The sequence below is a fragment of the Rhea pennata genome, chromosome 16, assembly GCF_028389875.1.
Source record: "Rhea pennata isolate bPtePen1 chromosome 16, bPtePen1.pri, whole genome shotgun sequence".
NCBI lineage: Eukaryota > Metazoa > Chordata > Aves > Rheiformes > Rheidae > Rhea > Rhea pennata.
The window spans coordinates 10,254,720-10,269,470 of NC_084678.1; the positions used below are offsets into that span (position 1 = coordinate 10,254,720).

General features: G+C 44.8%; 1 protein-coding gene across 1 annotated transcript; it reads right to left on the reverse strand.

Moving 5' to 3' along the window:
* Window positions 1-4,157: 4,157 nt before the first annotated feature.
* Window positions 4,158-11,143, reverse strand: SALL4 (spalt like transcription factor 4). Its single transcript, XM_062589102.1, has 4 exons — window positions 10,915-11,143; window positions 7,209-9,743; window positions 6,223-6,530; window positions 4,158-5,127 (listed from the first exon to the last, which is right to left on the reverse strand). The coding sequence occupies exons 2-4, from the start codon at window positions 9,703-9,705 to the stop codon at window positions 4,705-4,707; spliced, it is 3,228 nt and encodes a 1,075-aa protein (XP_062445086.1). The 5' UTR covers window positions 9,706-9,743; window positions 10,915-11,143; the 3' UTR covers window positions 4,158-4,704.
* Between the last annotated feature and the right edge of the window lie 3,608 nt (window positions 11,144-14,751).

A 14,751-nucleotide genomic window follows, 5' to 3' on the forward strand; every position in this document is an offset into this window, starting at 1 on the left:
GCCCAGTGAAGCCTCCTATCTCCTCACTGCCAGCTGCTGGAAGGAAATCAGCCCTTATGGCACTCAGCCTGGAGAGCTGATTATCTGGATGCTTTCCAAATTTGAGGGGCAAACTTACCACTCAAAGCCCTCATCACTCTTGAGCAAGTGCATTGGAAAGTTGTGAGCAAAAATGGTAGCTCAGGGGAAATATATCTTTAGAGAAATTGAGGTATTATGTTAATACATACCCAGTACACTTTTTTTTTTTTTTTTGAAGTGATGCAACTTTTAAGTTCAAATTTAACATTTTAAGTAAAGCAGTCTTTACCTTAGCTCATGCTAGTAAACACGCTACTTTCACAAAGCAACAGCCTCTCTGCAGCTGAAGTGAGCAAAGTAAGCAGCAACATGCAAGAACAGGACAGCACTTGAAGCCAAAAGAGAGGCTAATGAGCAGAGGCAGCACACATGCCACACACTGTTCTTCTCTCACACCAATGTAGCTCTACTAGCTTCAGTAAACTTACTCCTCGTTTACACCAGCATGGAAAAAAAAAGAGCATCAGCTGTCTTTTTCAATTGTTAAAATTCAATGTTGCTTGCAGCCTCACACAATTGCTGGTGCAGTTGGTTCCACCACCCTGAGTTTCAGGAGCTGCCACTGCGGCTCGTATGCACTGGAGAGCGGATAACTCCTGCCCTGCTTGCTTCAAAAATGCAGTCGCCCTCTCAGCTCCTTACAGCAGAAATATCCCAGTGGTACAGCCCACTTCTTGCTATGCATCAGATAGGTCCTACCTGTTCTTCAGGTTTCAAGGTAAGATCCATGACTTCTCCACAGCTCTAGATCCACTCCAGTTTAGCTAGGCATCTTGCTGTGCTCCAACCCAGAGCTGCTCTGTCCCTGCGCTGTGAGATACAGCTCTGCATGCAGGCAGCCCAACACTGCGGCCTGGAGAGTAAACCCTCGCAGCAACCCAGTGCCAAGGCAGGTTGCTCCACTTCTGCTGACATCTGCCCAAGCCGGGGTGGCAGTCGGGCTCTGCCTCTGCCCAACGCCCCTGTGAAGTGGCTGTCGATTCCTCTGAGCCGAAAGGGCACAGTGCGACTGTTCATTGGGAAACCAGGAGAACTCAAAAGCTGGCCCAAGTGCCTAGAAGGAGGCTTTAACAAAGTATTTTGGCCACCTCTGCGCACGCCGTTCTCTAATTCCTCCCCCCTCCCCATCCCTTTAATGTCCAACCCCTTGACCAGCACAGTTAAAGAACACAGATCTAAACATGTATTTAGATCTTAACTGTCATGAAACACACAGCCAGGTGGAGCCTCTAAGCTTAGCACCTTTTGATATAAAACTATAATACATGCTTAGCCCTCACTGGACATACCCAGTGTCCACAGAAGAGAGTAAAAGACCCCAAACTTGAGATGTTTGCATGAGAAGACACCCACAGAGGCTATTGAGATGCAAATGCACAGACAGCCAGCTTTGTAAGCTTCCTACTAGCAGAACTGCTTATTTACTCCTTCTATTTCTGTATGTTTGCACAATATCTGAAGATCATGCTTCAGGTAGTAACTAGCCATCAGGGGAGAGTGCGTAGTAGCATAGGCTGGCTGCTCTTTTCAAACCAAGCCATCTCTTTATGCTACTCATGGCTGTACTGTGTTGGAGAGAAGACTTCCCAGTTAGGTCAAGTCTTCCAAGATGAAAAATGTGCTTCCCTCCACCTCCCCTGTACACCTAACACTTCCCATTTTACACCAAGTTGCTCCTAGCACTGCTGCAGCAAGTCTTGCCCAGGCAACGTGTCATGCACAGGGGTGCAAACACCATAGTTGTGAGGTGCCCCCAGGAATCTGACCCAAAGAGTTCAAATGCAGAGGAACAGAGCACCAGCTCCAGCAGCAAGCTGATCTAGGGCACCCAGAGCACCACTGTGCTCAAAGCAGCTTACATGCTCAGTGACTGAAAACAGATCCATGCTAGCAAGAACATATAGATGATAGTTTATTTTTACTTCTTATCACTGCCTAAAAGACCCCATGCTGTCACCCTCATCATTAGTGGTTCAGATCATAATCTCTTGGTTTCCTTGAGCAGAAAAGGAGGGCCATGTCTTCTACTCTCATCCCAGAATATTCTGCCTTCTAGAACTATTGTGCTACTTTAAACCAGGCCGCACAGAGCCCACCGTTTCAATTAATATTTTCTACCTTCTTGTGCATCTACCAAAGTTTTGTTAGCCTTCTCCTGCTCCTTCATTTTCTTTGCCCACCTTCCTGGGCCACCTCACACCTGTTCTTCCCTCCAGAACTCCTTTCTCTGTTGACAACATTGGTACAGCCTAGAGACTCTTTTTCCCCCTTCAGCACTAGCCTTATGCAAGGGGCACCAGAATCAGACTGTGGCTGGTCGTGCTCCAGCATTGCCTTTCCCTGCTGGAAGAGTGCATCATCAGCATATGTGGTTCTGCACTGCTTTCCTCCAGCATCACATCCAACAGCAAAATACATTCACTAGTTTAGGTTGCAAGTAAGTGTCAGAGCCTTAATTCTGTTCTTTGCAATATCAGGGCTGATGTTCAGAACTCAAGTTTTCCTTTTGCTCTTTAAAGGAAAGTTATTCTTTGGTTTCCCATATAGTTGACATCATTGCATTGGCAACTGGATGACTTGAATTTCCTTTCTAGGGTGGTCACAGTATCAGAGTTACTGCGCACACTGTTGTTTTATTTAGCTAGGAATCCCAATTCCCATGCAAGTATCAATCCCTACACCAATCCCCAACTATTCCCTAGAAACAGATCTAGAGACTCCTCCACTACTATCTAAAATCTATTGACAGACAGAATAAGCATAATCCAGTAGCACAGATTTAACAAAAAAAAAAAGACACCGGACAGAGACTGCATGCTGCATACTCAACTTGCTCTCCGTGAAAGAAATGCTTTGCCAGAAAAATTTAGGAATTAAGTGTGAAAAAAAGCCATCCCAAAATTTATTCTCAAAATTTCAACAGAAACGCATCAGTAGATACTCAAAACTACAGAGTTCTTAAAAGTCATACATTCACAATGCAGAAACGTGACAATTGGGATGCCTTTCGCATGTTCCATGTAACAATATCCATTTTACAGTGTAAACAGGTACTGGTATGTTCTTACAAGTCCAGCAGGAAAGGCACAACTCGGCATACAGAGATCATAAGCAAGAATCAGGTGCAACAGCATCACACAAACTTTTGGTAATATGCAGTTTTATGCAGGGCCTTCCACAACAGAGACTGGACTTGAAGATTTCCTGCAGTCAAAAGTTAGACTTCTTTCCATCATTCAGTCCTTTCATACCAAACGCTCAGTTTCCAATCTAGTTTAGATTCCATAACACATACAGCTCCAGCAGACGTTAGAGGAATAGTGAAAGGTAAGTCCAGTAAGTCTTCAGGTGCTTCCACTAATACATCAGGTTTTGGTTTCAGATAGTGCATGGAAGCATCTGCTTGAATCTCAGTTCATTACAGTGGTCATTAATAGAAAAATAGACACTACATCTACAAAAGGAAAAAAATGAGGTAGATAACTTAGAATCCAGATGACTATCCCAGCAACCTTCATACAATACACATGGATCATTAATTACCATTTTGGTAGAATGCAAGTTCACAGACCACCAAGAAACTTAATGACCAAAGTAGGAATGCCATCCAAAAACCCACAAAACATTTAACCTAAGCATGAATACTTCATATTTAAATACAGGTTTACACAGACTGATCTTCTACATTACTCAAATAAAAATAAGAAATAAAAAAAAAAGAAAGTCTCTTGCTAAGGAAACCTGTTCCCATGCCTAGTTGCAACAGTCACCTGAGATTCCTTGCAGAGCTTTTAGACCTGACTTCCCAAGGCAAGTCTTCCCTTTCAAAAGAGGAAGGAAAAAAAAAAAAAGTATATACATACCCACCCATGCTTGTTTGGGGCTCTTTGTATTGAAATAAAACATCTAGGAAAAACTGCACATCTTTGGAAGTAGAAGTTTTGGCACTATACTTGAAGGACTGTCCTAGTCGTAGTATTACATAAGCAGCAGTCAACAACAGAGAATCAATTCCTTAGGAGCAGTGATTAACGAAAAACAGTAACTTTCTTTTCATAGATCTTCTGAGGCAAAAAGGAACTTATATATATAAAAAAAAAATTTGTAGTTTTTATAGCCATTATAGTAAAAAGTACATTCAGAAACCACACAGAGCCAAAAAACAAACAGAAAGACTACTTCTAAAAGGGTGGCAGACATTCTAGGACATTTACCCGCATTAATAGTTTTCATTTGCCATCAGTAAATATAAGCTTTTCCATTACCAGTAGGTTGTGTCCACTCTGCTCAAAACTCCCAAGTATTTCACTCAAAGAGGTAAATATTCTAAACTTTGGAATTTCAAGTTGTAGAAACTTCAATAAGGCTGTACAACATTAAAGTCACACGTAAGAACTACTTTGCAAGACCCGCATCTTTCCAAATAGAAGGAATTCCTATTCTTTATTATTTACTATTTGCAAAGCAATATCATGATTGTACTCTGGGCAACTCTTACAAAGACAACCATAAAATCATTTGCACGTCAATAGGAAAATAGAAGGCCGAAGTGGAATCTCTTAAAAATATATGTTTGTGTATATATATATTTGTTCTTTCTGTACGTCAACTTCACTAGAGTTTTTAACTAACAGCAATTTTGTTCTCCTCCATGAAGTGAGGGAACTGGTGTTTTGGCACATTGTCTGCAGCAGCACCACTGGCCTTCTCCATATCAGAACCAGTCCCAGACTGGGTCCCATCTATTTTGGAGACTGTAGCAGTATTTATTGCCGAACCACCCCCAATGGTGACTGGCAGGGTAGGTAAGCCACCACTCTGGATCACCGAGATCTCATTAGTCTTCATTGCTATGCCATTGCTGAGTACCGCTGCATACTGATTCCATACTGTGGGGTCAATGCTCACTGAAGGAGGCATTATATCCTTTGGAAACATTTCAGATACCTTCTTGGGATCATTGCCCAGCAGAGCCATGGGGTTATCAATTGAGAGCCTTCTTCCTCGCCTGGCAGAGTTATTCCACATGTGAGTTCCTACATGGACCTTTCAGGGAGGGAAGAAAGTAGAGAATCATTAATACTTCAGTTTTGATGGCACACCCACACTCCACCTTGCTTAAAACCAAGTTGCTCAAGAAAAGTCATGTGTGCCCAATTTGCATCCAGGTAAATATTTAATTGAGCTAGCTAGCACTCGTCTTTGTTCTCTTCCTTGGACTTGCAGGATGGAGTTATTCTGCAGCTGTACATAACCATGGCTCCTTAGATTTCACTGCCAGAGTGCTTGTAGAATGGGGTTTTTACACTTCAAACAAGTGAAATTGGCTGGGTTTCCTCCTCCACCAAAACCACATTATTCCTTGTGAATAGACTGCCCTGACAGATACGCCTAAGTGCAAAAAATTTAAAAGAAAAATAGCACCGATTTGGAAGAGATGTTACACCTAAGCTAAAGTCTTCCACACCAGAAACATACTGCTAGCACTTCTAGCAAATGATTGTTCACAAGACAAAGTATCTTTTCCTCTCCATCAGCATTATGCAAGGACTGGAGAGCAAAAGTTCTTGTGGGAAGTGAGAAGTCACTGCGAAAGCGAGGAACCTCTGAGTCTCTTATGGAGCAAATAGACTTGCAGCATTTCTCTAGCAAGTGCTTAGGTCCGGATACTCAGGGTACCTTGTGCCATCTCAGGATTATCTTCTTTCAGTTTTATCCCTCCTTGTCCTGCACACTGTTTGAAATAATGAAGTGTAGTACATGTATTCTGTAAATATTGTTCTATAGCATTCAGTATTTGAATTATGTCCTGACACTTCCAAATCCAAATGAAAATAAAGCATTCAGCTCAATAAGGGCTAAGCTTTCCGCTGCTATCCAGGAATGAAAAAAGACAGTAGTAAAACTTCTGCAGGAAACCTAACTGTGATAATCAACACATGATTTAGCCAGCAAGTTGCATGAAGAAACTCAGGAAAGAGACAGAGAAGTCAAAGGTAACTGCTCAAGGAACTATAAATCCAAGTTGTCCCCAAAGGTAGGACAAATATTAGCAATACTGCCTCTATATAATGGCTTTCCCCGACATAGAGGGGGGGGAAAAAAAAATCACAACTTAAACCCCTAGGACAGGCAGTCTACCTTCAGGTTTCCTTTCGTTGTAAAGGCCCTCCCACAGATGGTGCAGGCAAAGGGCTTTTCACCAGTATGGGTCCGCTCGTGAATCTGAAGGGCGCTCGCAGAGGAGAAGTTCTTCCCACACGTAGTGCAGATGTGCTGTTTGGCCGGACGGCAGAATTTCGGTCGTGGCACGAGGAGCGGGGCAACACCAGGCGAGAGAGCCGGTGGGCCGATGAAATGGCTAGTGCTAATGGGACGCTCGCTGGGCATTTCCATTTTTATGAGGGCTGGTGGGGCTCTAACAAAAGCAGCTGGAATACTATTTCGACCTAGAAAGACAGTGAAGATAAGCTTGGAAGCAGACGGAGGGATAAATGTTAAACTTGACCTAAGACACTCCGCCTGGCCTTTTGTAGCCGCACATGCCCGAACAGCATACTCGCAAGCCCTCAGACTCAGCAGCCATGTAGCGAGACTGTTAAGCTTGCAGGTACGCTCAGAAAGAAATCAGCTCATCCCTATTTATTGGTGAGATTAGGCATTAAGAAGTCTCAATTTTGATCAAATTTAGATCAATATCAGCCTCAGTGCTAAAAAGCTCAGAACCCCTACAAAAACATTCCTGAGTTTCAATACTATGTTCTCAGGTTAAATGGTTTTCCATGAAGTGCAAACCTAGAGCTGCTTGCTTCAGTGAGCTGTAGAGAGATATTAGGTGAACCTGTGAAAGATAAGTGCACAGGCTCTGTTTATTTTAAGAGATCTCCATGCTCTCTTGCAGAGGAAGACAGCATCTAGTCTTTACATTTTGTTTAATTTTGAGTCTGACTGTAATACAAAACCCCCAAAACCCCAGCTTTCCAGAGCATGGCCACCCCCCCTCCCAGTGGGGAAGGTAGAGGAGGAGCAAGCGGAGATGGTTCTGGACTTCTGTTGGTTCCTTCCGGAAGGGTTTCCCCAAGCGCTACCCACCACACAAGCTACTGCCAGCATTTCAAATAACTCACCATATTCTCCATTGGCAAAGTGTAACCCGGGTTCTTCTTTAATGACCTTTCGACCAATATTGCCGTATGTTAAATCCAAAGCACCGACACCTTCCATTTCTGTAGATGTGTTCTCAGGACCCTCTGCTTTATTGCCCACACCTGCATCTTCTTGATTGTTGAGGCTAGGAGACTTTGACCTCACGCTCTCAGCTTGGCTGTTGGCTGGGGACAGAGCATGGACCGATGTGGACTCTGAGGCAGCAGGACTCCTGCCATTCTGATAATCTGCATCTCCCACCACAGAGGAAGAATCGTTTGTCATGCCATCGCTTTCTGCTGAACCGTTGTCACTAGACTTCAAGCTGCTTTGCCGCTGCAAGCTCAAGGCGGAGTTTACAATTTTCATTTGATTCTCCAGTGCCACGATCCCAGAGAAACTGGCTGCTGTGGCTGGGGAATCTGATTGTGCATCGTATGGAGTAGGAGGCTTTGAAGAACTCCTTGGGCCATCCTGAGACTCCAGGTCCTCTTCCATCTCTATGCTTTCCACATTCTCCTCTGGGCGAGTGACATCTCCATTCTTCTCAACCACAGCAGGATCCACGTCAGCACTGTCGCAGGTGTTTTCCGGCATTGGTGTGTTAGGTATTTGCCCCCCCATATGCATGCGGATATGCTGCTGCAACACAACTGCATTTGTAAACTTCTTCTGGCAAATAGGACACGAATGCTGCATCTTCAAAGGAGTATTAGCCCGGTGGACACCATAGTGAGTTTTAAGGTTCCCTTTAGTAGAGAAGGCACGGCCACAGATCTTGCACTTGAATGGCCTCTCCCCGGTGTGAGTACGATAATGCATTTTGAGTGAACTCTGGCAGCTCAGCACTCTGTGGCAGATCAGGCACTCATTGGGATCAGCAGTAGATTTATCGATGTTCTCAACCAGTTGCTGAAGCTTCGATGTTTCTGAGCCTTGGTCACTTGACCCGCTTACATGGAAGACACTCACGCTGCAGGTTGCTTGTGGTGAACTCAGGCTCTGTTCTGTGCCCGACTCATGACCGACTACTCCCGATGAGGAAGAGCCACCTTCACTTTCTGGAGAAGGCCTTGATGGCAGGTCACTTGAGAACGTGCCAGTGATAGACTCCTTGATGCATGCTAGATTGGAGACATTCTGAGGCGCACTGGTAGCCGTAGAGGTAGGCAGGGTTGTTAGAAGAGGTTTACTATCCACAATTAGGTTAGACTCGTCCAGTGGTACAGACATCCCATAGGGGATGCCACTGCTAGTGGGAACGTTGTCCAGGTGCTCAGGAACTGGATAAGGATTCATCTTTATGTGGGGGTATTTGTCTTTGTGACGCTGAAAATGCACTTTAAGGTTTCCTTTGGTTGTAAAGCGGTTACCACAAATGTTACACTTGTAGGGTCTTTCACCAGTGTGGGAGCGGAGGTGGATCTGCAGGGCACTGTCATTGCCAAAGACTTTGCCACAGAATTTACACTTGTGTTTGAAGAAAGGCTCTTCTGCAGCATTCGGTTTGCTTTCAGATACACTAATGTTGGGAGGTTTTCCTTTCCCCTTCTTCGAGGAATCTATTACAGAAGAAACGGCCGAAAGTGGATTTTGGAAGATGACTGAGTTGGAGGCTTGAGGTAGCAAAGGATTCGGGAATCGAGAAATCGAACCAGGGAGGCTTCTGTTTGCCTCTGGCTTCAAGGGGAAGGAGGAGGAAAGCCCGGCAGCCAGCGAGCCGGCAGCCGCAACGCCAGTGTTAGAATGAGGTAGTTTTCCTTGCTTCAAGGATTCCAGTGATAGGCTCTGGCTCCCAGCTTTTTGTCCGATCAAAGCAACAGCAGCTGACAGCTGCTGAGACATATGAGCACCCAAAGCTTTGAGTGGATCGGCAGCAGCTGCTATAGAAGGGTGTAGGGCATGGGGAGCCATCATGGCAATCTGAATGCGAATTTGCTCCGTCAGCTGAATTTGCTGGAGTTGCTGCTGCTGCAGACACACAAGCTGCTCCAGGATCATCGGAATAGCATTAAAACTGGCTGCTGAGGAGGAGATGGCATCTGAGGTACGTTGGTTCACAGCCACTTTAGTGCCACGTATTGTCTGCAAAGTCACATTAGTGTTGGGTACTTTGGATTTTGGTAGATAGCTTAGCCCAGGAGTGGCAGGCGTAACAGGGGGCTCTATTTTAAGATACATTCCTCCCACTGATTCAGCATCAATTTTTCCTTCTCTCTTTTCCATAGAGCCAGTGCAGCCCTTTGCCTGAATGTCCTTGCGTGCCCTGCTATCCAGTCGATCGCTTGAAAAGCTCCCTAGAGAAGCTTCAGAAAAGCTTTCAGGGGGTACTGTTCCCTCACTGTCATTCATGATTAGGACAGGTGGATTTTTAGTGCAATTTTTCTTATGCTCAAGGAATTCAGAGAGATCAAAGAATTCTGCACAGCATTTCTCACAGATTTTGGTTTCCTCTGTTCGGCATCTTTTGGAACTCATTTCACCATCTCCGTCACCTGGGACGTCTTGTGGACTCCCTTGAAAACAAAAGAAGAGTCATGTTAATAGCTAAATTTTGATGGAGTTTTTCCTAGTTAAGTTGGTGATATTCAGAACAGAATTTCAAGTTATGGGTACAAGAACCTGGAACCAAGTTTGCAGATAGACTTGGAGCCCTAGCATTTGTTTTGCTACCAGTTCAGTTGCAGTCCCAGGGAAGCCTGCATCCCAATCCTCTCTTCCATTAAAAAAAATAAATAAATAAAAATAAAGTAAAAGGAATCACACAAGGCTTGAGGGAAAGAGAAAGACGCTTCAAGCCCCTTTATATGTGGAAAAAAAAGTGGAACAGTAAGTCTGTTAATCCCTGCAAATAGCTAAAAGCAGTATCACCCAATGCAAAATAGAAAAGGCATCTAATATATAAAGCAAAACATCACATAAACTTAGTTTGTGTTTATTTCAGTTAGTAATTCACTGTCAGTAATCTCCCAGTAATTCATATAAAATTGTTAACCCAAGAACAAGTAGAACCCAAGAAGAATAGTTCTTAATTCAATGCTGATCCGTGAAGCAGCATTCATTCCTCCATTATGGAGGTAATTACTACTGAAGACAAGTGGTAAAAGCAGAAGCCCTGTATTTTGCTTTGAAAATGTTCAAAAGAACATAAAGAAAAGCGATTAACTTACAAACCCACATGCAGGTATGAGTCTACGATGACTCTGATGATTAGAGTACCCAGCTAACATGTCCTCTTTGCAGCATTCACATGCAATAATCTCAAGCCTTTTTAGAATAAGTACCACATTTAGTTGCATTTGTAATTAGACTGTCTTTTAAGGGGGAGGGGGGGAGATAGGAAAGCTAGTTCACAAGTCTACTCCTGGTTGCCTCTTCTAGTGCCCACAGATCAGACTCACCATATTGTGTGCAGACAACAAAATATAGTTCAGAGAAATATTAGTACTGGTTAAAAGAGGTTAGAAGAAACTCTAGGCCAAAACATGTTGTTTCTGCCCAGTCCAGCCTTCTCTAAAGGACAGAAAACCCATCAGATACCGAGGGCTCAAGGCAAGCAAGCGTGCTGGGCACAGGAGCCAGGAGCATTCAAAACCGTAAAACCTGAGGCTGATACAACCGCGAGGGAAGAGGGAAGGTGTCAGACAATCTGGCAGCCCACACCAGGGAAAACATCTCATAACTCACCCTTAATTGCACGCGGCAGACCCCAACAATTCGGAAAGCTTGCAGTGCAAGACCGCTTATATTCAGGTCTTGCGTCTCTGCTAACGCACTTCGGGACTTAGCTCCGACTTCATGTTACTAGCCCACACTGTCTTCAAAACAGAGCCAAGAACTCTGCAAACACAAGAGCTTCTGCGGCTTTCGTTTCGAAGGTGTAACTGAACCACACATCTGATACATATGTATATCCTGTACACGGCAGGGTGGAGGGCGAGCATGTCCAAGCAGCCACCCAGGCATGTTCACTTGCTGTTTTGGAGCAGTGTAAAAAGCTCTGTGGGGGAGGATATTGTAAATCCTGACATTTGCAAGGGTAACAAGGATATTACACATGTACAGTTAGCAAATCTAACTTCTCATGTTTAATGGTGAGTGATGGAAAGTGCACAGAAATGTCTTTCCCCTCAAAAAGAAGGGGGGGGGGGGGTTGATTGGAAAAAAAAAATGCAAGTACCAGAGACCTGATGTGCTAAGGCCTGCAGAGCAATAAATCCAAATCCTTAATACGCAATTCTGTTAATCGTGCGTGCTGCAGGGTTACAAGTCAGAAACACCTTGAAGAGCATGAAAGATGTTCTCAACACAACTATGATCAAAACTGGCCAGATCCTTCCTGTCTAAACAGCCCACAGGGAGAACAAAATACTTATCCCCCACACACCTGAAAAGCTTTCACAGAAGAGGAAGAATTTTTGCATACATTTCCCATCCCAAATATTTGTTAAATTGATGACTCCTAAAGTTGACATAGTTCTATGGGAAAATATATAAGGAAATAAGCCTGCCTATTATGTAAGTATAGGAAGTACATGATACAAAATTTATCAATAAATAAGTCACCTAAGGTCAAGAATGGCTGTTTTTAGACTCCCACCGTTGCAAGTCTGAGCAGATAGAATGGGAAAGTACTGTTTAAAAAAAAAAAAAAAAAATGCAGCTTTCACAGCGATGCTGCACACACACTCGAGAGGGCTTTCCGTGCTTGCTTTCACGATAACTGTTCCCATCCAACAGGAATTTTACAGAACTGCCGCTAGAACACCGCAGCCTTCTCCCTTGCCCCCAGAATCCTTTAGTATTTAGGACTTCAGCCATCCAGTCTGCCAGGCCTGTCTGTACAGTCTCCCTGCGCTGCAAAACCGCCTTAGGTTTTACTTTAGAAAGCACGAAGCCCTCTGCAGCCTCTCCTGAGCGAGCACACATGCTTCACACCACAGTTTAGATCCCTTCTGCTTCGAGCTGAACAGAAACGTCTGCATGAGAAGACTGCTGCCCACCACAAGGAGATACTCCACAGTAACTATGTGTAGGAGACCTTGCACTTTAGCTACTTTAGCACGTAGGACCCCTTAACTTCCCTGTGTTGATAATATCTTCTTGTTTTTCCACTGACCGCACTAAATCCAAAGCCATCCTTTTTGCACACTCCCCACAGTGCCTGCTCCCATTTTTCATAATGCAAAAGAACAAGAAATGTTTTCTCCTGGTCCTAACCATCAGTTGCCACCCCAGAGAGAACAACTGCAGTTAAATTGAATGCGGTGCATCGGGCACGAGCGGACAGGCTAGCAGCCCTGCCGCAGCCAGGCAGCACTGGTACTGTCGCATCTTTTTGGTTTCCGTTTCCCCTGTTTGACTGTAAGACACTGCTTCAGGACTCCAAATAAACTCAACTCCCAGCTTGTGCTGCCTTGCTGAGTTACAGGTAGGATACAGTTGTGCCTTACTCCCCTTCCACCTTAGCAAACATGAGTATAGGAGCTTCTCCTGTCTCAGAAGGGTTCTGAAACATAAGACAGTAAGAGCAGGATGCTCAAATGTTTGTGTGTAGTTGGAATAAAGGAACAATTTACTGCTTCTTTAAAAAAGAAAAAGCTTTGAAACTCTTCATCTTGATTTCTAGCTACATCCTCTCCCAGGTCTTGAAGGAGCACCAAGTGACTGCAATCAGAGCACCTCATTTAGCAGAAAACCATGTGCTGCCCTCCCCCACCCCGAGCAGTTATCAGTGACATGTATTTAACGGTCTTAAAACGTGGGCTCGCTTCTCTGCAAAGAAAACTGCCTGTGCATGTGCCTACATCTGCGGCCAGCTCTGTCCAAATACTGTAACAGTATTTACCGAGGAGCAAGAGGGTCCTGCCAGAACAATTGCTTGTGCACTTCAGTTAACCCTCTCCAAAGGCTTCCCAGGGATAGACCTTCTACTGTTTTTATCTCCCCACCCCCGAATTTCAGGAATGTTATCTCTCAGCATCTAGTTATCCAATAAGTTAGAAGAATGCAGTAAACCCAGCAGGGGGGGTTAGATTGAATCACTGGCAAATGGATGGAAAAAATCCACTATTGTGTAGGACAAGGCGGTCATCGACAAGGAAGGCTGATAAAGTCCACAGGGCTCGAATTAATTTTTGGAGAGAACCATTAGGCGAGTAAAATAAATTTTCATCTGGTTTGATTTCAGAAAAGGTGCTGCTAGTCTACCACTCATCTGAGCAACTAGTGACTGGATTTTTTCCCACTGTGATAGTTTTATTTCACTTGATTTTTTTTCTCCCCTCTTTAGAAAGAATTTAATACCTTTGGTGAGGTTACTTTTTCCAGACTAGATTTGATCAACTTTAGTACTTTGAGCTAGCATAACCATGCAATCATAGTTAAAATTAACTCACGAATGATAAATAAGTATCTGTCCCTAAATGTGAAAGCCTCTGCCGCTAGCACAATGTCTTGAGGAGGACTAGGGAGTTCCCCCCTTCTCCCCCTCCGCCAATCCCAGCTGGAAAAGGGTAGGACATTTCAAGAACTATAAATTGTAGAAAGTTTCTCCTCTTCCCCCACTATAAAACACTTTTAAACATACTTTCTACAACTGTAACTAATCAAAAATTACTTGCTCGAGTAAGCTAAATACACTTGACCGATTACTTATTGAGAAATAATCCAAAGGCCTTACTTAAGCTTTTCTACACTGAATTTATTAGCACCATTTTCCTACCCAAAGATAAGCTAGAAATGAGCTAAACCTCACCTGTACTTAAACTGTAGTTATTTTCTTAAAAGGCTTTAATTTTTGGATTATCCACCTACTGACCTACCTACCCCGCTTTTGGATTATCCACCTACCGACGAGGAACACTGGGCAAAAGACAGAAAAAAGTCTGAGGTGAACAAACCGATCTGACAAGCTAAGAAGTGCTAAAACACACCGGAAAACACTCAGAGAAGCAAGGTGCTTGTTTCCAACGGGGGCCGCGGCACGGGCTGCCGAGCAGGCCTCCGCGCCCAGGCTCCGCGCGACTTCTGAAGTACTTTCAAAGGGCTTTAAAAAAAAATAATTTTTTTAAATAATAGCCCCAAGTTCCCGAAAGCCGTGACAAACCTCCGTAAAACACCGGCACGTTACCTGCTGCAGCGCAGCCCCCGGCGCCGCACGCAGCCCCACGGGCGCGCACTGCCGCCCCGCGCAACGCTGCGCGGCCGCGCAGCCCCGGCGCCGCCTCGGGGGCGCCGCCGCCAGCGGGCGCCGGCGGCCGAAGGCGCCACGCGGGAGCGGAGCCGGCCCCCCGCGGGGCTGCGCGGCAAGGCGAGCACTGCCCGCAATTAAAAAAAAAAAAAAAAAAAAAAAAAAAAAAGAGAGAAAAGAAACCGCTCACGGCTGTTTTTCTGCAGGCTGCCTCGAGGCAGCGCGGCCGAGCAGAGGGAGCCGCCGCGGCCGCTACCTGCTGCACGGCGGCTCCTGCCCCCCCCCGCGTCCCCCTGCTATAAACACGGCGGCCCGAGCCCACACTTAACACT

Bases quoted from the DNA above. Each gene is read 5' to 3' on its own strand.
- SALL4 (XM_062589102.1), bottom strand. From the start codon at position 9,705: ATGAGTTCCAAAAGATGCCGAACAGAGGAAACCAAAATCTGTGAGAAA. The intron at 6,531-7,208 runs GTGAGTTATTTG...CTGTCTTTCTAG, and splicing joins CTTTGCCAATGGAGAATATG to GTCGAAATAGTATTCCAGCT. The intron at 5,128-6,222 runs GTAGACTGCCTG...CCTCCCTGAAAG, and splicing joins CAACGAAAGGAAACCTGAAG to GTCCATGTAGGAACTCACAT.